A 23,499-nucleotide genomic window follows, 5' to 3' on the forward strand; every position below is an offset into this window, starting at 1 on the left:
CTTTTATCACAGTATCAATGGAGTACATGAAATCACCCCAAATTTAGGAGAACCACTTCTTTAAAATAATAATTGTACAGCTTACCAAACAGATTGGATGTTCAATGATTATAACATGAAAGATGATTAATGAAATCTAAACTTTCAAAAGATGAGTTTCCAGAGTGAACCTTTAGGTTAGCAACGGTAAATTACAGGCCAAGGCACAGTTAGTATGCCAGGACCCAGCACATCAGCAAGGAGCAAACAGGAAGGGAAGAGCTGAGCAGACCAAGGCCCTGAAGACTGTGAACAGTCAGTACTGCCCATTACAGAGGTCTCTTCACCAAGGGTTACATGTTGTCCAGAAAAAGAAGAAAAGCAGTCACATTTATCATATAATGAGATACAATAATATAGGAAAAATAAAAATATACAAAATATATAACAAAATGAGGAAGAGACTATAGGCAACCTTTATTTTTTATCTTTACAAGAAAAATTTAATTACTTTTATTTAAAAATTGGTTTTTTGCTGTTAAGGTCCTGCCTCTTCATTAGTAGGACCACCAAAGGCAATTCTTTCGCCTAAAAAGCCAAAGAATATAAATAATAACTCAGTGAGCGACTTGTTTTCCTGATTAAACATGTCAGGATGCTGGGTGTGGTCGGCTCAAGCAGTACAGTAAGGGGAACTGAGAACATACAGGGAAAATCTTAACAGCAACACCCAGCAGACAGGGTGGGACACAGGGACAAGAAACCAAGGGCGAGGCGATCTGATGTGAACAAAAAAGCAAACGTCTGTCGTCAGAGCTGAGAGGCATACTCTCTGCAGAACTGCAGTACTCATCACAGAGCAGGAGAGGGAAGACTAAGGGGGGAAGGGCAGTAACTGTCCACCAGTGCAACGCTGCTGTCCCCCCAGTTCTTGGGGACAAATTTTGGAATATGAAGAGTTCACGCTCTTAAAAAAAAAATCAGTGTTGTTAAATTCATAACCAAAAAGCTTAGAAAGAAATCTAAAAGAAAAGGAAAAACAACAAGACCACAGATTACATCCTCAAAAAGCCCACCAATCTCTAAAATTAGAGCTTTCCTACGATTTGAGTGAAAATTCTAATCGAATGATTCACTTATATTGGACTATTTAAGGGCATTTAACAGTTTCTGAGATCATCAGTTACAGGTGCCAAATGAAGCTGTGAACAGGTCTGGATGTTTTAAGGATAAAAAAAATAAACATTTTTTATTTTGACAATTTAAAACAGATGAGTGTTGTTTTCAAAATTCATCTCTGATTAACTGTAATCACATTGTTTTACAGGCAGCTACTTGTTTTCTGTTATTTATGTCTAAAAAGTGGCACTGTGGGATAGGGGCGAGAAGAAGACTTCACTGAATGAATACCTTTTGTATTACATTCGAGCTTTTTTTTTTTTTAACATATCCTTAGATCACCTATTAAATGAACAAAAAAGCTTTCTCTTTAAAGGAAAGGGAAAACAGCAATAACTTTTTCTGAATCTGGATAGCTGTGTTTGGAGAGGGCTATGTTTAGCAAATGATTGCAAAGAACATTACATAGACTGATAACTTAGTTTTTAAAAGAAATATTACATAGAAGCACATCTGGGCTTTACCTTAATTAGATTAAAAATTATAACATAACCAGACTTCCCATGATACCATGGTCTTGCATGAAGACAGTCTGAATATTTGGAAACATATACACCTAGAAAGTATAAAATACAGATTAATTTACAATTTTAAAAGGTTGTTTCATATATACAATTCCTATGTAAAGCTACTTTAGCTAAACAAGACAACACAAAAAATAAAAGTCAACATTAAAAACTGTTGACACTGCTTAATTTTTAAAAAACTACTCGAGTTACTCTAAAGGTATGGAAACATTAGAGCTAAGACAAGAAAGAACATATTTGTGTGATAACCAATTTTCTACTTGGGTACAGGAACCAAAATAGGATAAATGTATAACATTCTTAGAAAAGTCTAAGTTTTTTTTTCTCCATGCAATCATTCAATGAAAAGATTTATGGTAATGTAATTCTGAAGTTATTTTTTGCAAAAAATCTCAGCAAGTGCAAGAGTCATACCTTATCCACAGGGAAATGTGTCCCAAGACCCCCAGTGGATGCCTGAAACTGCGGATAGTGAACCCTATGCATACGTGTGTATTGTTTTCTTATACCTGCATACCTACGACAGCTTAATTTATAAATCACGCACAGAAATAGGTTAACAAAATAAAATAGAACAATTATAACCATATATCATGATAAGTTATGTGAATGTGGTCTCTCCTCTCTCAAAACATCTGATTGTACAGGCATGCCTCGCTTTACTGCTCTTCGCTTTATTGCATTTCGTAGAGAACTGTGTTTTTTACAAATTGAAGGTTTTTGGCAATCCTGCATTAAATGAAATTTACAGAGCCATTTTCCCCAAAACATTCATGTCTGTGTCACATATTGGTAATTCTCAAAATATTTCAAACTTTTTCATGATTATCGTTATTTTTTTATCTGTGATCAGTGATCTCTGATGTCATCATTATACTTTTTTCGGGGTGCCACAAACCACACTCACATAAGACTTAATCAATGTTGTGTGTGCTCTGACTGCTCCACCAACCGGCCATTCCCCATCTCTCTCCCTCTCCTCCAGCCTCCCTCTTCTTTGAGACAGGACAATAGTGAAATCAGGCCAATGAATAACCCTCCGGTGGCCTTTAAGTCTCAAGTGAGAGAAAGAACTGCATGTAAACCACTTTAAATCAAATACCAGGGCTGACTAAGGTTCGTGAGGAAGGCACGTCAAAGTCCGAGGCTGGCTGAAAGGTAGAGAGGCCTCTTGTGCCAAACAGCCAAGTTGTGGAGCACATGGAAAGTTCCTGAAGAAAATTAAAAATGCTACTCCAGAGAACACACCAAAGAAAGCAAAGCAGCCTTCTCGCTGACATGGAGGAGGTTTTAGTGGCCTGGGAAGATCAAACCAGCAACCACAGTTCTGTAAGCCAAAGCCTAACCCGGAGTGAGGCCCTGGCTCTCTTCGATTCTATGAAGGCTGAGAGCTGAGGAGGCTGCAGAAGTGAAGTCCGAAACTGGAAGAGGTTGCTCCATGAGGTTTGAGGAAAAAAGCTGTCTCCACCACATATAAGTGCAAGGTGAAGCAGCAAGTGCTGATATAGAAGCTGCAGCCAGTTATCCAGAAGATCTAGTCACACTAAACAACAGATTTTCAGAATAGACTAAAGAGCCTTATATTAGAAGATGCCGCCATCTCAGATTTTCATAGCTAGAAAGGAGAAGTCAATATGCCTGACTTCAAAGCATCCAAGGACAGGCTGACTCCTTTGTTAGGGCTAATGCAGCTGGTGACCTTAAGCTGAAGCCAGCGCTCACTCACTATTCAGAAAATCCTAGGGATCTTAAGAATTATGCTCAGTCTACTCTGCCTGTGCTCTATTAATGGAACAACAAAGCCTGGATATTTCTGTTTACAACATGGTTTACTGAATAGCTCAAGCCTACTACTGAAGCCTACTGCTCAGAAAAGAAGAGATTCCTTTCAAAATATTACTGCTCACTGACAATGCACCTGGTCGCCCAAGAGCTCTGGTGGAGACAGACAATGAGATTAACATGGTTTTCATGCCTGCTAACAAACATCCATTCTGCAGCCCATAGACTTCTCATTTAAGAAATACATTTCGTAAGGCTGTAGCTGTGATAGACAGTAATTCTTCTGATGGAGCTGGGCAAAGTAAATTGAAACCTGGAAAGGATTCTGCATTCTACATGCCATTGAGAACACTTGTGATTTATGGGAAGAGGTCAAACTATCAACATTAACAGGAAGTTGGAAGTAGTTTATTCCAACACTCATGGATGGCTTTGAGGGGTTCAAGACTTCAGTGGAGGAAATAACTGGAGATGTGGTGGAAACAGCAAGAGAACTAGGATTAGAAGTGGAGCCTGAAGATGTGACTGAATTGCTGCCATCTTGTGATAAAACTTTAACAGACGAGGAGTTGCTAATGTGATTTCATGAGATGGAATCCACTCCTAGTGAAGATGCTGTAAGACTGCTGCAATGACAACAAAGGACTCAGATTATTACATAAACTTAGTGGTAAAGCAGCAGCAGAGTTTGAGTGTACGGACTACAATTTTAAAGGAAGTTCTTCTGTGGGTAAAATGCTATCAAAAGGCATCACGTGCTAGAGAAATAATTCGTGAAAAGAAGAGTCGATCAATGCAGCAAATCTGTTGTCTTATTTAGAACCACCACTCTGATCAGTTAGCAGCCATCAACACTGAGGCAAAACCCTCCACCAGCAAAAAGATCACGACTCGCTGAAGGCTTAGATGATGGTTAGTGTTTTTTAGCAATAAAGCATTTTTAATTAAGGTACGTACATTTTTTTTTTTAAGACATAAGGCTACTACACATTTAATCAACTACAGCATAGTGTAAACATAACTTTCATGTGCTGGGAAACCAAAAAAATCTGTGACTTGCTTTATTAAGGTATTCACTCTATCGCGGTGGTCTGGATCCAACCTCACAACATCTCCCGGGTGTGCCTGTACTGTCCTCACCCTTCCTCTCGTGACATCTTGGTGGAGCCATTCCACCATAAAGGAGTGGCTTTCTGATTATGTTGCCAGAACACGGGGAGCTCATCTTTGTTTCTGCTTCCGAGCGTGCGGGCTCTTGGCTCTGTACACTAGGCCTGCTTTATCACGTGCTCCGCAGCGCTGCCACATACAACCAGACTTCGTCCGGCCTCCCAGGCTCCGCATATGCCCTGGCACGTCCTTTGCATTTTTAGGTTCTTTTGGGCATCTTCTTCCAGAAGAGCCCAGTTTCATCACAACTGAAGACTTGATTTGGTTGGTATCACTTTTCTTTAATCCTCTTCTCCAACTCTGCCAGAAATGTGGCAGCAGCTTCTTCACAGGCAGATGTAGCCTCTCCAGTAATATTTTACTTTTCAGTTCAAACCTATTCCTGAATCTGTGTACCACCCCTTGCTTGAAGTAAGTGGGTCGGTGTCACTCATTTCAGGGGGTCCCAGGCTGAGGTCTTCATATAAGCTCAACGCTTTCTGGAGCAATGTGATGCCATCAGTTGGGACACTTTTTCTGTTCACGTGTTCGACCACAAATTTAATGTCTTTTCCATCTTAACTAAGCATTTACCACGCACTGTGGCTGTAAATTTTGCAGTTTTAGATGCGACAGCAAACCTAGCATAAATTTCTTTTTCCTTCTTCATAATTTCACAGATAGATTTGTTCTTATCGCAGATCTCAGCAACCTCAGCATATGGTTTTCTTTCCTCACTGAGAACTTCCAAACTTTTCACTTAAAGGAAGTACTTTACAGGCTTCTCTTTGGCACATCTAAACTGCCGGCATCACTACTCTTGCACTTTGGGGTCACTACTAAGTCAAGTAAGGGTGACCTGAACACAAGCACTGCCATACTGCGACAGTCAATCTGATAACTAAGAGGGCTACAAAGTGACTAATGGGCAGGAAGCATGTACAGTGTGGAGATGCTGGACAAAGGGAAGACTCACATCCTTGGTGGGACAGCTCCAGATTTCATCACGCTGCTCAGAACACATGCAATCTAAAACTTATGAACTGCTTGTTTCTGAAATTTTCCATTTACTATTTTTGGACTTTGGTTGACTACAAGTAACTGAAACTGAAGAAAGTGAAACCGCAAGATAAAGGAGGCTGCTGTGTTTAGTGACATGTGACGTTTACTACATGACAGGTCTGTGCTAGGCAGCTGTGACACAAAGATAAACAAAAGGAACAAAATTCTAAGTAGGGAACAGAGTGAACAAAAGTATGGAAGCATAAAAGATCATAAATTATTTAGAACAGTAGGCTAGTGCTGGAAGCAGGGGAGAAAGCGGTAAAAGCTACAGCTGAAAAGCAAGCTTGGGACTGAGCAGTAAAGATCTTTGCAGAACTAGCTAATCAGCTTCGACTTTACTCTGCAGGTGGTAGAGACTCATGAAATCTGAGTCTGAAGAGGGGAGAGAGTAGTAGCAAGACCAACTAGAAAGCTACTGCAGGAGCTGAGACAGAAGAGGATCCCACACGGTGGCAGAAGGGAGCATAAGGAGGAAAGGACAGGTTTTCACAGATGTTCCTGAATGGAGGCGTCAGTTCTGAATTATAAAAGATAATGGTGAGAACACTCTGACCTACTGGAAGAGCAAAGAACTGATGATCAGAAGCTTGGGTGCCAGTTCCCAGTTTTCCACTTACTAAGAACGACCAAGTGACTGAGGACTATGTCACATCAGCAGGGAGGGTGGGCCTGGGTCAGAGATACATAAACCACTAGGTTCTCAGATTTAGAAAGAGCTCAAACTTTTAAAGCTATAAAACACTACATTAATATAAAATATTACTATTATACACAGAACTAGCCATTTCTATTTGAGCCCAAAACAGTAACTGTGTATATACACACAGGCAGTGGTGCTGTTGTATTATCAACCCCAGTGTATGCACTTGTTAGGGACAATGCAGCTTCCACTCCACCATCCCTGAAGCCAGCCTCTCACACAGCAACAATAAAATCAGGGGATTGTAGGAAAACGGCCTTATTGTTTAGAGATGTGAGCTGAAGTATTTCCTTGTAATTTATTTTCAAATTCTTCAGCAAAAAAAAATTTTTCAACAAATGAAGGAATGATGCAAAACATGTTAAACCTAGGTGATGAGTATATTATACTACGCTTTCTTTTTCTATGGTAGCATTATTTTTCATAATGAAAAGAAGGGGGAGTTAGAAAGAATAGGCAAGAGCTTTTACGCAAACTGTTATTGGGTTATGACTTTATCCCTTTCCATGTCTTCCAGAAGAGCTAAATGCAGTTTTAAAAATTTTGTTTTACACAGTTACCCAGCAATTCCACTTCTAGGTATATATGCAAGAGAAATGAAAACACACACCTATACAAAACCTGTACACGAATATATACAGGAGCATTTTTCATAATAATCAAAACATGGAAACCATCAAATGTCCATCAACTGATGAATGCAGAAAGAAAACATGGTATAACATGGAATATTATTCAGCCAAAAAGTGAATGAAGTACTGCTACACGCTACAACATGGATGAACCTCATAAACACTCTGCTAAGTAAAAAGAACTTAGTCACAAAGATCATATATGACTTCATTTATATGCACTGTGCTGAACAGGCAAATCGAATGAGGCAAAAGTAGCTTAGTGGATGTTTAGGCTGGAGGTAGTGGGGGATGCAGAGTTAGTGCTAAAAGGGACAGGATTTCTTTTCAGGGTGATGAAAATGGTCTAACATTGATTGTGCTGGTGATTGCGAAACTCTGTGAATATAGTAAAAATCACTGAATTGTACACTCTAAATGGGTGAATTGTCTGGTAGGTAAACTTTATCTCAATAAAGTTATTTTTTTAAAAAGTCAGCAGGAATCTAGACATGAAGCTCAATTATCTTTCTCAGTCTTGATCTCCAAATTCCATAGCATCTGACATAGCTAAATACCCCTCCTTAGAACCTTCTGCTGTCTGTAAAACTTTACTTCCTGGATTCTTCATCCATCTGACTGCTCTTAACTCCTCCTCCTTCTATATCCTTCCCATCTCCCCACATCTTGGTTCCACAACAATCCAAAAGTTCTGTTCTTGGCCATCTTTTCCTTCTATACTGTTCTATATATATCAGTATCTTTGGCTTCAAATAACACCACCCAATCTCCACTCCTAATCTCTTTCCCAACTATTTTTACTACCAGCAGGATATCTTCCAGAAACACTTATGAAAATCTCGTTATTTCTCAAATTTAATTCATAAAAGCAGTAGTGTCCACTTACTGAGAAGTTACTAGGTGTGTGCTGTGCTCAGCACTTTTAGTCTCACGTGTCCTCACAACAAATCTAGAAGACAGTTTTATCTATTTTACAGATGAGGAAACTGAAGCTTAAAGAAATTTAGTGTTAATCCATGTTCTTAACCATAAGATTACCTTTCTCTTTTAATGTATCAGCTTTCCTACCAATCTCCTTTCCTTCAGTGTCTCCCTTCGTAAAATCACTGTAGTGTAAGTTTAAACCCTTATCTTTGACTATTTCCTCTCTCTTACTCATCACATTCCACAGTTGCCAAGTTTGGTCAGTTCTATCTACTCTCCATTCCTACTGCCATTATGATAGTGAAGAAGAGATCTTCGCTAGTCCTGGATACTCGTAATAACCTCCTAGCACTGAAAGATACCTTTAGCATCTTTTCTAGTCCAACCAACCTTTAAAAGAAAGAGTTCTGATCATGTAACTCCTTTTGGAAAACCTTTAGTCTTAGACTCAAAGCTCATTTATATGATAAAGTTCTGATTCTAAAAATTATTGTTTATCATTAATGAAACTGGTGCTTAATATGGGTATCCTATGATATAAATTAAACCCTATTTCATTTGTAAAAGGGATTCTTTTTTCCTACAGACTTACCTTTTGCTGGGTCACCCAAAGTGCTGATAGCACTGCTGCCAATACAGAGTCCACGCTGACATACCAACTTTGCCTTTAAACAAAAAATAGTACTTTGCTTATCATATCAGTCTTGGGAGAGGTAATGAAATAATGCTATAATCTATAAGCTTTCAAATACATAGACTCTGTACACTGTGTGTATTCATGGCACAAAGCAAGCTTATATAAGGCAACTGTGTTCTGGTTAATAGTTCAAAGTTTTTCATGAAATTTTGTCATTTCTGTTAACAAAAATGTCACCACCAAAACCAAATTAAGCAAGATCACAGATAAGTCCTCTCTTAAAGATTTTTCAATTATAGCTTTGGAATCACTAAATTTGAAAACATTTTACCCCCAAATGTTTTTTTGTAGGATGAATCCATAGTATCTTATTTAGAAATAGGTGATATATAAATTCTTCTGGTGTTACTGTAAAAATCTTTACGTTAGACACTAATATTAATCATTCTTTAAGCAAATGCAACCTTGTTCTTTAAAATTCATTAGCCCAACCAAAACATTACCTTTGAATTATGTTAAAACTGTATCTAAATGCCAAACATATCTTTGGAGACATAACCTGCACACAGTTCCTCCTCCTACAAGTTAGGTACAAGCAATGGTATGGATGTTCAACCTTCAAAGACAGGTGTGAAATAATCCCAATTAACTAGAATGCTGGAAGAGCTCCTCTTATCTCAAAACCATGTATTTAAAGTTGAAAAACCTCCACGAGGAACATAAAGTATCTATGTAAACAATAATACAGAATGGAGAAATATCCATTCACTCCATTAAAAGGCATTACTGATACTTAAGAAATTGTTTTAATTCAAATCTCACCATGAGATTACAAGTGTATTTAAAATAAAACTATAAAGGACCTATAAAAAGTTGTATAAATCAAATCTCTTTCATAACTGGCTTTTACTGTCATTTACACTGCCACCAAACTAACAAAAAAGACTGATGAACTGGTAATCTTACAATTCTTACATAACTGAAATACCAATATTTAAGTTTAATGATATCACTAATTTTATACATAATATCACAACATTAATTTTCTACAACCTAATTCCCTTACCTGATTTTCAGTTTCAAACAGAAGAAACCCGTAAGTTTCTTGAAGTTCTTCCTGAGTATAGTTACTTGCTTTTTTTTCTTGGTAAAAAGTTTTGTACTGTATAAAGAGAGAATAACCAAATGCTATAAATGTTATTTTGCCTTGTAAATTAATTTTTAAAATGCATCACCTGCATTTGAAGTACAAAATGGGATGAAGAAGCACTAATCATTAGCTACTAAACAGTCATAGGGAGTATAGTCAATACTATTATAATTGGCTGTGTGTAGTGCCAGATGAGTGCTAGAGTAACTGGGGGGATCATTGTTATAAATCATATAAATGTCTAACCAATGTACTATATACCTGAAACTAATATAAAACAAAATAAAAATAAATAACTGCATCATCTGAATTCCTCCTAATAAAAGACTAATAAAATGTATTATTTTCCTATCCCTTAGAATACATTATCATTACCTTCCAAGTGATCATTTCCAAGGATCTGGTATCTACTCTGAAAAGTGACAGCTTAAAAAAACTAGGCTTATATACCCAAAATGATGGGTCTATTTCTTTAAAGCTAAAATAAAACTAACACACAGGTACAGTGTGTACCAAGCACCTCACCTCGTTTAAGAAAATGTCATTTTTCACCAAAGTCACTTGACTGTACTGAAAACCATGCTCAGATGCAGAGTCCAAGTAAGAAGTATGGAGAATTGAAACTGCCCTCTGGAAGACAGAGTCTGAACTCAAGGACACTGTCTCAAAAACTGTAAAACACAAACAAAAATAATGCAACTGTTTAAGATAACCAAAAAAATGGGGTTTTTTGGCATACTAAATATCACTGAATACTTCATCTATTTCCGATATAACTAAAACTTTTACAATGTATTTTGGCTATCATATCTACAGTGTCTTAACTTAAAAGATCGCTCATGTGAAGAAAATAATCTAAATGAATTACAACTGAGGGTGAATCACTTTCAATACAAGAGTAAAACATACTCTGCCAGACCCCTTACGCCTTGAGGTTTAAAGCTGTTGCTGTAACTGCAGGGGACTGTACTGTCAAGCTTGTGGTCCGTAGTCACTAACCCATGTTTCTCACCCTTACAATTTTTTAAACCTACATCATATTCTGACAAACTCACCCTTCCCACTTTCTCATCAAATCCCCGAGTCTACCAGGTTCCTTTAGAGGGGCCTACTGTTGCGCGCTCCGCAAACACAATAGAAATCACCAGTTTAGATGGGTCTATTGAACCTTACTTCTTATGGGTTGTATTATAAAATCATTTGTTTCATTTTACAAAAATAAAACTTTATTACTTTTTTGAAAGTGTTTTTGTTTGTTTGTTTGTTTGTTTTAAAACCATACCTATTTGCTATCCCACAGATTTGCTGACATATCCAGTAATTCTCTTGATTGAACCTGAGCCTTTCAACTTTACAAGTCTTCACTTTAGCAAGAACTGAGCCTAATGAATTCTGATAACATTTAACCATTTGATTTGATTATTGGCCTGTTTGTATCTTCTCTACTTTCTTATACAAGATGGGGGGTGGTGGTGGTGGCACAAACTGATAATTTATAAATAATAAAGAATATAGAACAATTCTATAGCACTGGAAGTTTTAGTTATATAGTGTAAATAAGCACATTAATATGGCTTCCTAATCTTACCAGAACTCTGCAAATTCAAGTTCAAAAGTTAAAGGGGAAAAAAAGCATTTTCATTAAAATTGACTTATGAATAACAGAAGTTAAAGAAAAAAAGCTAGACTGTCATAGAAATGAAACAAACACTTCAGTAAAATTAATTTGGACTAAACTGTCCTAACACTTCAATTATAAAGGTAGTTTAAAAATGTTTTAATAAGCAAAACTTCCTAGTAACAACAATGAAAGATTATAAATAACAAGGAAAAAAAAAGAGCATGAAATATTTAACTTTCTCAGGTTGGTACATCTGATCCATATCAATTCTGTTATACTTTTTCTCAGTTTCACTTTCTCCTTCAATATCAGTACAACTGTACGTTCAATCACAAGGACATTCCAAAGAGATTAAAATAGCAAAACACGGTGACAATAACATTATGGTTTTCTTTAGCTGCATTAACTCAAACTGGGAAGCTTATGCATTTGCAAATTCATCTTACAAATGCTAGCAATACAAATTTGTATTGCTAGCTCTAATACAAATGAGGAGTCCTTTAAAAATTATAATTTTGGAAACTTTGTATTTAATATTTTTTAAAAGGCAATGTAATATTAAAAATCTAAGAATAATCTGAGACTCAATATTTGAGCAATACGTTGCTTACAGTGAAATAAAGGTTGTTACAGCTTTGGAAACGAACTCCGTGATCATCAGCTCCTCTAAATTCCGCAAGATGTTAATAGGTAGGAACAGATTCTAAGTTTTGTAAGTACTGAATATTACCTATATCCCTATTTTTGAGTGTCAATGAACAATAAACTGAAAACTGTAAAAAATAGTGCAATTAAAAAAAACTGATCTCACATAGTGCTTCACAAATACATGTGGTCAGAGAACGCTTTATGCCAGTGTGTAGAATATTGTTCTCAGTAGAGCTAATAATGATTTAAAATAAGAACAAGTAAAAAATGAATTACTTTGTGCGTCCATATTTTTATTTCTAATACTATTTATGGTTTAAAATGCTCCCCCTTTAGGTCAGCATTCTCCAAATAGCAGTGTATTTATAAAAGTAATCATTTTACAGTTAAAAGGAAAAACATGTCAAAAGCCAAGTTGTTGGAAAACCACACTAAATCTTGAATCTTTCATGACTTCTTAAGAAATTACTTCAATTATACTCTCTTTAAGAAAGCACAAGTTTTCTGCTCTGCAAATAAATAGATAAGAATTTGAGAATTTGACACTCTTCTTACAAGAATCTAACTAGTGTGCGAAACAATATGAGCACAAAATAAATGAATGACCTCATTTTTGCTGAGCAATACACAAGCTTTTTTATGTACTCAAGACTACTGGGAGGATGAAGTGGGGACTATTCCACAAAAAAACCCTAAAACATCTAAGACAGCAGCTTGGAAGTGCCTGTCTGTAAAGTGGAAAGTGTGTCCTTAGGACATAAGTAACCTGTAGAGAGCACATGGAGAAAATTTACATTCAACCACAATAATTCTGGAAATTGAGTTAATATGCTTTCCTGTAGCACACCTGGATCTGGGCACATTTCTCTATCTGCGAATTCAAAATGAAAAGTTAAGTCAAGCCTTACAACAAGCTGGATTCTGCTCAGAGTATCCACATTAATCTTTCTTTCTCAAAATCCATCATAGAGACAGTGAGCATCTGGTTCTGGACACGTCTTTCTAACTTCTAATAAAAGGAATAAAAAAATGATAAACCAATTGCTGATGCCATGCCACAGTTCTCTTTTTCATTTTAAAAAAACCTGGTCTGAAAGCAAATAATGAGTTGAACTAATGTCAACAACTTAGGAGTCACAAAATTCTCACAAAAACTAGTCACTTCTACATCTCCCCAGAAATTTCATGACCACATTTCCTGTTAGTGCATTAAGCAACAGCACTCAACAAAGAAAGAAACACTCAGAATCCAACAATATCTGCCATTAAAGACCCTTATTAGCGTTCCCTATAGACAGATTACAACTTACATCTGTTATACTATCTATGACTGTACATTTATCTAGTCTAAGCAGGCCATTTGATACCTGTCAAAGGAATAGCCTATCTCTTAACCATTTAATCCTAAAATGTATTACCTTTAAGAAATTAAAGAATTGCCGGTTTAAGATAAATACGTTTTTAGAGCACAATTTGGCAGGACCTAACAAAAACTTAAATGTGCATACCAAATAACTATTCCATTTCTGGGAAACTATACCTCAGAAATACTAGTGTAAGTGCACAGGATATATGTACAAGAGCGTTCCATGCACCAGAATCTGTAACAGCAAAAACACTGGAAATAACCTAAATTGCCATCGACAGGGAAATGTACTGCAACTATTACATGAAGTAAACCTGTATATGTATTGACATATAAAGGTATCTATTATATACTGTGGAGTAAATAACATGCATTATATAATGCCATTTTGGTAAAATAAAATAAATAAATAATTATGTGTTTGAAAGTATCTAGAAAGATGGGAAGCCAAATTGTCAACAGTGTTTAAATCAAAGGTTATTGAGATTGGGAAGTGGATGAAAGGGGAACTTATCCTCGTTATATATTACTACAATTTAGGTTTCTCCTATATAAGCATGTATTATTTCTATCTAAAATACCTCAATTCAGAATCAAGTAAAATGAATCATAATTTCAAAGAAATACAAGTAGAAGAATGTAACAATTTTTCTTGAATAAAATATCTTTACTGATGCAATCTGAAACCCTAATCACCTTTCAATTCTGGACTAATGATTATAAAAAATTTGTATCTATTGGTAATTATTTTCTTAAAGTCTTTTCATTTCATATGATCAAAATTAAATTTGTAAAAATTACATTGGTCTACTTTGGATCTATTAGTAATAACTTAAAGCATTTAGTTTGATACCTACTCTTTTCTGATATGAACCCTGTCTCGGTCTTCTCTAAGAGAGAATGTAGCTGGGAGGGTGTTCTTAATTCATTTTCACCAAGTATACACCCAGAATTCTTGACATAGTCCTGTTCTCTGTTAATGTCATAAATGCTAAAATGAAAAAGAAAAAATTAAATCATAAAGTGAATAGTTCTATTAACAGCACAATGACTACAGAAACAATGTTTACTGAGCATCTAATCTGCATTAGGCACAATTCTGTAATGTTCACCTCCTTTGACAACTCTGCAGAGCTAAGGGCTAAATTTGCTCTATAAGCAGTAACACATACAAAATGAAATGCTTTTCTTCCAACATTAAGTTCTAAAAAAATTTCATTCGCAGAAATAAATTATTCCAATAGGAAATACTTTTGCCTCACCGAAAAGAAATTTTTCAAAATTAAGAGTAGAGATTATAGAACCATATTCATGTTCTCCTTGTTGGAAATAGCGAAATTAGATAGAACACAAAATCTCTCCCCAAACCCAAATTAATAAGATGATTCATCCATTCATTAAAACAAAACTATTAGTGGCAATTATTATCTATCCAATACTATGCTATATATTGGGTTTATCAGACAAATGAGAGTCTGTACAATGAAAGTTCAGACTAGAAAAAAAGACAAGCTTGCAAAGAATCAGTACCAGTACCGTAAACGTGTAGGAGACTCTAGAACACAACAGAATGAGTGCACAATGGTATACACTCCCAACTTCATGAGACGGGGATATGTCAAGAAAAGTTTCACAGAGCCAATGTACTTGAAATGTGAGTAGCATTCAAATGACAAGCCTTTCAAAAAGGGGTACTAGTGTGTATGTCTTCTAAGCAATGGGAGCAGGAGGAGCAAATGCAGAGGTAGAAACAAGATGCGCGTAAGGAATGCTGAGTTATTATTTGAGGAATTCAATATGCTTTACAGAAAAAAGCTACACATGTAGTTTTATAATAGTATACCTTTTTTTTCCCAAAAGATTTGAAGTTGAATTGTGTGAATATATTCAAATTCTTTAGAAAAATTAGCAATATTGATGATCTTCATTAAGCAAATAGGTTATTTATGTGATGAAGGGAGAATTACATTGGGAACCAAGAGACCAGGATTCTAGTGCAGCGCTGGCTATCACTAACTTGTTTTGAGACCTTAGTGTGATGATGCTGACTGCCTTCCCAATAATCATGCCCCTTTTTCTTTCCTTCCCCAACACAATTTTGTTAGGTACTGAGTGATCCCATAATTTGGGAGCAGGATGTGTGTTTGAATCTTAATCACTCTAAACTCATTACAGTAATATCACTCTCTTTGGTTAGTGATCATTTTAGGAATAAATGTGACTCTGTTCTGGCCAGTGAGATGTGAATGGACTGTACAAAGAGAATTCCAGGAAAGGTTTCTCACAAAAGAACAGGAGGGAAAGATGCACTCTCCCTGCCTCCACCTTCTTCTGGCCTTAGGGCCTGCTCTGAAGATGTGTCTGCTGCCTGGGACTCCCTGCAACCAAGATGGGACTGATCAGCCAACATACTGAGGACGGAACCAAACAGAAAGAACCCAGATCCTTGACCAAGTCCTCCAACTGCCGAATGAACCTGGAGCTGCCCTGCCTCTGTGATCTTTTGATAAATGAAATCACAAATGTCCCTTGTTGTTTAAGTCACTTTTATTGGCAGCTGAAAGCACAGCAACTATGGACTCTGTTTGAGTATTCTAAGGCCTCATATAGTTGTAAACATCTTCCTATGGGTCCTTTCAGTTCTAATATTGTGACGCTACAAAGTGCCCTCCCGAAGGCCTGTTATATATTAGGCACTGTGCACTGCACTAAATAATTTAACAAGTTCTTTTTTTATTTGTTGCCATGCAGAGACATTGCCCCTAGTACTTATTAGCAACGAAGCATAAAAGTTAATGAAATGTCTGAAAACTTGAAACTTAAACTATAAGGTATTTAAAGACTGCCTGATTCTCACCTACTCACTAAATCACATCTCCCTCCCAAGCACAAGGGCAAAATACCCTGACTCAGATCACTATTCATGTAATGTCCCTCATCAGTTATAGTCTGATTTTCACACCACTCCCCTGCTTCGTGTCTAAGTTTTCTTCATATTTAAAGCCTAGTCCAAGATCTAGCTTCTCTGATGTCTTAAGATTTCTCCAGCTCACATTAATCATTCTTCACAAGCATTCCACAGATATTTACCATAGTCCTGTAATTATGTTTAGCTCTGACTGGAGCTGGAAATTACAGGGGAAAAATGAAGACCCAATGCCTACCTAAAAGGGTAGTCTTTAACATTTAGGCCATCATTTTAGAGTTACGTGTCAAACAATTGTGTTCAGGACAATATCCTCTTCAGACTGAAGAGAAGGAGTAGAACAACCTTTGTGGCACCAGGGACCAGTGTTCCTATGAGAATCTAATGCCTGAGGATCTGAGGTGGAGGTGAGGCAGGGGTGTTGAGGACCCCTGATTAAAAGCATGATTTTGGAATCAAAAGGATTTAGCAAAACAAGATTTTGAACCCATATCTTTCTAGCTTTGTAACTCTGAGAAAGCTACTTAATCTTTCTTCCCCTTCTTTTAAAAATAAATGCCAACAAATCACGTACACTAAATAAAAAGCCAAATACTACCAGGCTTATCGGTCGCTGCCCCCTCCTTTCCAGGGGGCCCTATTTCCACTCCTCTTAGGCGACCACCTTCGACTTTAGCTGCATCTTCTGGTTTAACTCCAGGTTTCTAAATAAAAATACCTACTCTTTTAATGGAAAAATACCTTCCCCCAAACATAAAAAACACACTTCTCCTTCCCATCCTCATAGTCACATCACTACTTGTTATGTCGGTATTCGGTGTTTCACTAAATAGCACTCATCCATCATGGCTGTGGCGCGATGAGGCCATTTTCTTTCTTACACGATGTTTTGTTTTTCTGAATTTCACACTGCTTCTGCTTCACTTTCAGTTACCAATCATTATTTCAGCCTAAAATTTTACTAGAGAACTAAAAACATCCTCTGAATAGATGGGTACATCAAGTGTTTTTGGAGACCCCCTTCGCAGAGCACTATGTCATCCAGCTTCGGTCTGGGCTGTGCTCCCCAATACCACTGCCTGGCTTTGGGACCTTGCTGGGGGAACACTGAGACACAACACTGACCTACAGATATGCAACACAACCACAGTGTGCAGGAACTGATGACTTGGTTCTAAAACTTACATGGGAATTCAAAGGATTTAGAACAGCTCAAAAAATTCTGGAAAGAAAGAACGAAGTTAAAGGACTCACTCACTACCTGATTTTAAAGAATTATTACAAAGCTAACGTGATCGAGACTATGGTGTTGATGTCAAGATAACTAGATCAGTGCAACAGCAGAGTTCAGACAGATTTTCAGCAATGCTCCCAATATAATTCAAGAGGGAAAAACACATCTTTACAACAAATTGTGCTATAGCAACCAAAATAGAAAAAAAATCCATAAACCTCAATCCCTACCACAAACCATAACATTCAACTGAAAATGAATGATAGACCTAAATACAAAAGCTAAGACTATAAAGTTTCTAGAAAAAAGATCGCAGGAAAAAAATCTTCTTGATTGTGGGACATGTAAAGATTTTTAGGGCACAAAAATCAATTACCATAAAAGAGAAACTGATACATTAAATTTCGCAAAAGTTAAAACCTTCTGATGTCCAAAAGACATCATTAAGAAGTTGAAAATATCTGAGAAGGGCTTGTGTCCAAAATAAAGAATTCTGAGACACACTTCACAGAAGACACACTACTGGTAAGTACATGGGAAAATGGTCAACATTAATTATCAGGGAAGTGCCAATTAAAACCACAGTAAAATACTACTCACTCACTAGAATGGCTAAAATTTAAAAGAAAATACTAAGTGTTGACATGGATTAGGAATAACTGGAACTCTCATTCATTCCTGGTAAAAATATAAAGCTATAGTCAACTGGAAAAATAGTTCTGCAGTTTCTTACAAAGTTAAACATATACTTACATGATCAGCAATTCTATTCCTAGATAGTACCCAAGAGAAATGAAGCATATGTCCACACGAAGATCTGCACATGAATGTTCAAGGCAGTATTATTCATAGTAGGCTAAAACTGAAAATGACCTAAATGTTTACAACAGGTGAATGGTTAAACACACTATGGTATGTTCATACGATATGCTAGTGCTCAGCAATAAAAAAGAACTGCTGACACATGCATGAACCTCAAAAACATCAAACTGGGTAAAAAGTCGGACATAAAAGAGTGCACACTATAGGATTCCATTTACATGAGGTTCTAGAACTGGCAAAACTTATCTGTAGTGATAAAAATCATAACAGTGATGCCTGTGGTGGAGGGCTGGAATAGAGAAATTGATGGCAAGTGAAGTTAACACAAGGAAATTTTCTGGGGTGACAGAAACATTCTGTATTTTTATTGGTATGATGGCGACACAGTGCACATATTCACCAAAATTCACTAAACTATATACTGAAAATGTGTTCAGTATTAAATGTTGATTCTGTACAGAACACAATTTCTGACCAAAATCCAGTAGAATTACGATGCAATCATAAAGAGTTCACTCAAGAGCCTTATTTATAATTCACAAGTTAAAAATATATTATAATGATATGTAAAAGGGTTTGAAATGAATGACAACGAATACACCATCTATCTAAACTCAGATCCATCTAAAATACCTATAAGGAAACTGTTAGTTTTAAATGTACATAATAGAGAAGAAAAACATCTGAAAACCAATGAATTGAAGAGTCACTTCAAGAACTTAGAAAATAGAGACACGATAAATTCCAAGAAAATAAGGGGAAGAAGTAAATAAAAAAATCGGAAATAGAAGAAAAAAGAAGCGCAGAGCATGAAAAAAATGAAGATTAGTTCTTTGAAAAAAAAAAAAAGACAGTGCCAAATTAATTTTTTTAAAAGGCACATAACATTAGGCATAAAAATGGGTGTAATTTATGTATATTATGAAAATGAAGAAATAATAGAAACAAATTTATGACATAATTCTTGTGGCTGTTCTATTTTGGGGGAGAGTTCTTTAGCTTATCTCCAATCCTGGTATTTAAAAAATTTTTTTAAATTTTTGCTGTCACAGAGCTTTTTCCTGTTTTCTGAACAATTTCTCCCCCTTTTAAAAATAAAACTTCTTTCATAGATGTCATATCATCTCTTTTCTCTCTAAAGATATTATAGTTTTATTTTGTTGAAGTTTTTTCTGTTATCTGCAGTGAATCTATTTCTACCAAGCTCCTTTATTTCCTACTTGTTTACTCCTGTTTGGTCTCTGTTGTTAGAGATTTCACCAAATGGCTGGTGATCCTTGGCTGTCCATTTCTGTTTAACTGGAGGCACTTAAAGCTGACTGAAAGTTTCATGCATAAACAGTACTTCTTTACCAGCAGCCCTCACTCTCTCAGACGATCTGATGGTGATGCAGCTGTTGAATCAAGTGAACTCCAAAAGTCCTTATCTGTTAAACATTCTGCCACGGGTTGATAAGTTTCCCCAGAAAAGAATTAATATCTTGTTTAGGGTGGAGCATAAGCCTGACTATTGGTTCTGAGAGCCACACAGGAAAGGACAGCTCTGGTTTCAATGCTCAGCTGGCTTTAACTTATCTTCATTTTCTTGTAGGTGCTTCGCCCCTACCTCAGCCATGTAGACCTTGCCTGGTTAATGTCTCCTGGGTGTAAACCTTCAGTCTTCTCTCAGGGCAGAGGAGAGGTAGGGGTCTGGGTGCGCAGAGTGGAGAAGGGGATGAGGGCATTGATACTATAAAAATCATCCATCAACCCTTCTATTTCCACTCCACTTGTACTGCTGCCTTGAGAAGTATTTGGAACCTCCAGATCCTGAGCCTTTTCGAGATTCTGTGGTGGGAATCTGCTTGCTTCTTGTTGGCTCACCTCTCTTCAGCCTTCAGCATTCTCTAATTCCCCAAGTCATTTACAATTTGACCATCTTCTTTCTAGTTTCCCAAATACTGACATCACCTATCTTCTCCTCTCTTGTTCTCCTGATCTTTGGGAATCTCTTTATTCTTTCACTATAATCCTAGCAGAATCTCCAGAGGGTATGTACAATTGGACACAATAAACAGAAATGTCTACTTAATCTGTCTTAATTTCTTCAATTAAAAAATGTGGAATATACCACCTACTATGGCAGCTACTATAACCATTATTTTTTAACTTTCAAAGACTTTATTTCATTTACTTGTGTATTCACCACAGACCTAACTACACATTAAGTTTTCAGTAAATATTTGATTACTTTAAAAAGAACTGGCTTTTAGTGTATGTGTACTCAATAACCATTTACTCAAATACATAAAATGTATAATCTAGATTTTCAATCATATTCTCTCAAAGGACCTTGTTCTTTTCTTTCAAAGTATTTATTATTTATAATCTCATAGGCACAATGACTTCATTAATGTCTATTTCCCTCATAAAGCAAGCCCAGTGAGGGCAGGAAACATGTTTGTTTTGTTCACCTCAAATTAGCCAGCATCCAACCCAATGCCTGGCACACAGTGGGTGTTCAGTAAGTATCTGCTAAGTGAATGAAAGAATAACACTTATGCTATTTAATCTGTTCCAAAACTCAGAAAAAGATATATAGATTCCCAATTCTTTTTCACAAAGCAGTCAAAGTTACTATTAAAATCTGACAAAAGACATAAAAAAGGGAACTATAGACCTATTTCTTAGGAATACTGACACTAAAATCCTAAAATATAAGTATTGGCAAAGAGAATCCATCAGGATATTAAAATAACAGAAATCAATCAGGGTCCATTCCAGAAATATAAGAACTGGTTCAATAAATAGAAAAAACATAAACAGACCACATTAATAGGTCAAAGTAAAAAAAATCACACAGGGGCTGCTAGAGTGTAGGATAAGGTAAGGACAGTCACATATCAGACTGTCAAGAGAAAGTTACTATATAATCCTCTCCTAAAAGATGCTTTATATTATCCTTATGTAAGGATAATAGGTGCTTATGTAAATTTTTGTTGCTGCACAATATTTTATCTATGCATTATTTCTGCCATACTTAATCTAGAAAACAAATTAAGATGCTCTTAAATAAATGAAAGCTGTTCATTAGATAACACAGAAAAATGTCCTACCATAAATTATTTAGGAGGAAGAAAACCAGATTACAAATGAGAAGCAGATTTGTGTGTGTGTGTATATATAGTCTCGAAGGACATATATCACAATTTAAACAACAGTCATCTTGGACGTAACGCTTATCGATATCTGATATTTCCCTTGGGTATTCGATTACCTGCCCACCACGAGACCACCAGCTTTGTGAACACAGGAACTGTCCCTTTCCATGCCATAATCTGTGCCCAGAACGGTGCCTTGTATACAGCGAAATTTCAATAAACGTTTATGTAATGAATGAAATGTGTTTTCCAGATCACTTCATTTCTCTACCTAAAACTCTTCAGTGGCTTCCCGTTGCCCTCAGAATGCACTGCATAACCTGCCATGGCCATGTCAAATCTGGCTTGGCCAATTTCCAACACCTCGCCTGACTCACCTTCCCCTGACCCAATGCTAGGTTCTAGTGACACTGATCCTTCCCATGCGAGCTCTCTCCTCTCTTCAGGACTTTGTGCTGCTTGTTATTTCTGACTGGAATCTTCCTTCTCCGTTCTGCCCATGGCTTAGCTCCCTCTCTTCCTTTAGTGAAATCTATAAGCTAAGCCCTCAGATAAACCACTGATCACTCCACCTAAAGTGTTTTCTTTAAATGACTCATTATAACACGCAATTATTTTATCATTTTACTGCTTGGGGGTCTATCTACCGCACTAAGGTCCAGAGGCAGACACTCTTTTCACCAAAGTCCCCTGGGCCCAGCAGCAGAGCTCCTAGCACCCCAGTAGATGCTCAATACTCTACACCAAGCTGTTTATGGGTGAGTCAAATACAGGTAAATTTTATATCATTTTTTACAGCTTTATGTATTATCAGAAGTGTTACAGAAGTATAAATATAAACTGGGGAAAGTAAAGCTATTTTCATTCTGGGGGAAAAAAAAAAATCTCCCGTGGCCTTCAGCAGCAGCAGCAAGTTAATTTTTTTAAATTAAGTCTTTCCAAAGTAGAGAAAACAAATGGAAATAGCATTTCCCATAAGTCAAAATAGTAATAGAGACCAATAAAATAGTGTCCCTATTAAAAAACAGAAAATACTATAGAATGAGAAATGATTTTCATAAAAATTTTAAAAACTGTAAGTTTCCCTTATTCAAAAGCTTAAAAGTTTTCTAATGTCAAGACAATCATGTACAGAAGGAATAAAACCCAAGGTACCCCTTGCTGTTATCTGAAGTACAAAGTCCACTGAGAATCACTGTTTTAAATTTCAGAAGATCTCCTAAAATGCTGTAAGGCTACACACACAGAAAGCTGTTAAGAAGTGATGCCATCTGTAGCAATTCTGCAAGGGTCTGCCGACTACCATGCTCACAGAATCCAATGAGGTGTCAGGACTAAGGCACTCCAAACCTTTAAGTACCACACAACTGTGTGTGGGTGTGCCGCCACCTGCCTCAGCGGCCCCACAAAGTCTCTCCCTAAAGCCCGCAGCAGGTACCGCACCTACTGTCCCTTCTCCGCGTCTCCTCTGCACCAGCACTACGGCAGGCAGCTCTGACAGTTCGACCGCCGCCAGATGGGTGGCCCCAGGCACGGGAGGACTCCCGCGGCCGGGAGCAGAGGGGAGCAGGAGTTGGAGGTGGGGGCCCACCCCTCCTCCTCACCTCATGGTGCGCGGGGGAGGGGGCTGTGCCAATGCCCCGCCGGCCCGGACCCCGGGCCCCCTCCGGCCAGCGAAGGCCAGTGGGGTGGCCCGGGTGGCGCGGGGCGGCGCCTTTTAAAAATCAACGAGGGCGGCGGATCGCGAGCCGTGCGCAAAACCGCAGACCCGGCTAGCGGGGTCGTGGGAGTCGCATTCTGGTCCGAGGGCTGGAATATCATGTAGAGTGTCTTTGGTCTTCTGTTTCTGACGTTCCTAGGTGGACGGTTTTATTGTTATTTTACAATGATCGCTCCAAGCCTCACTTTCCGGGAAGGTCTTGTCCGCAGACTCTCAGTAACAAGAACAGATGGCAAATCCCACACCTAATTCGAAGTCCTTGTCTTTTCACTACTGTGACTCCAAATTATTCTAATTC

General features: G+C 37.2%; 1 protein-coding gene across 11 annotated transcripts in view; it reads right to left on the bottom strand.

The window, feature by feature from the left end:
* The window catches only part of FAM208B (family with sequence similarity 208 member B), a 66,708-nt gene that overhangs the window by 36,275 nt on the left and 6,934 nt on the right, over positions 1–23,499 (bottom strand). For 6 of the 11 annotated variants that reach the window (XM_023524967.1, XM_023524968.1, XM_023524966.1 and 3 more), the window contains exons 2-5: positions 10,250–10,395; positions 9,641–9,736; positions 8,530–8,602; positions 1,623–1,714 (exon numbers count right to left, since the gene is read on the bottom strand). The exons of 1 other annotated variant lie outside the window; for it this stretch is intronic. In XM_023524967.1, the coding sequence (XP_023380735.1) occupies positions 1,623–1,714; positions 8,530–8,602; positions 9,641–9,736; positions 10,250–10,395 (407 nt within the window). Of the gene's footprint in view, positions 1–1,622; positions 1,715–8,529; positions 8,603–9,640; positions 9,737–10,249; positions 10,396–14,216; positions 14,351–23,499 lie in introns of those variants that run through there. 4 more of the 11 variants (XM_011383335.2, XM_011383337.2, XM_011383336.2 and 1 more) reach the window with 3 other exon arrangements.

Source organism: Pteropus vampyrus, unplaced genomic scaffold (genome assembly GCF_000151845.1).
Source record: "Pteropus vampyrus isolate Shadow unplaced genomic scaffold, Pvam_2.0 Scaffold513, whole genome shotgun sequence".
Classification (NCBI taxonomy): domain Eukaryota; kingdom Metazoa; phylum Chordata; class Mammalia; order Chiroptera; family Pteropodidae; genus Pteropus; species Pteropus vampyrus.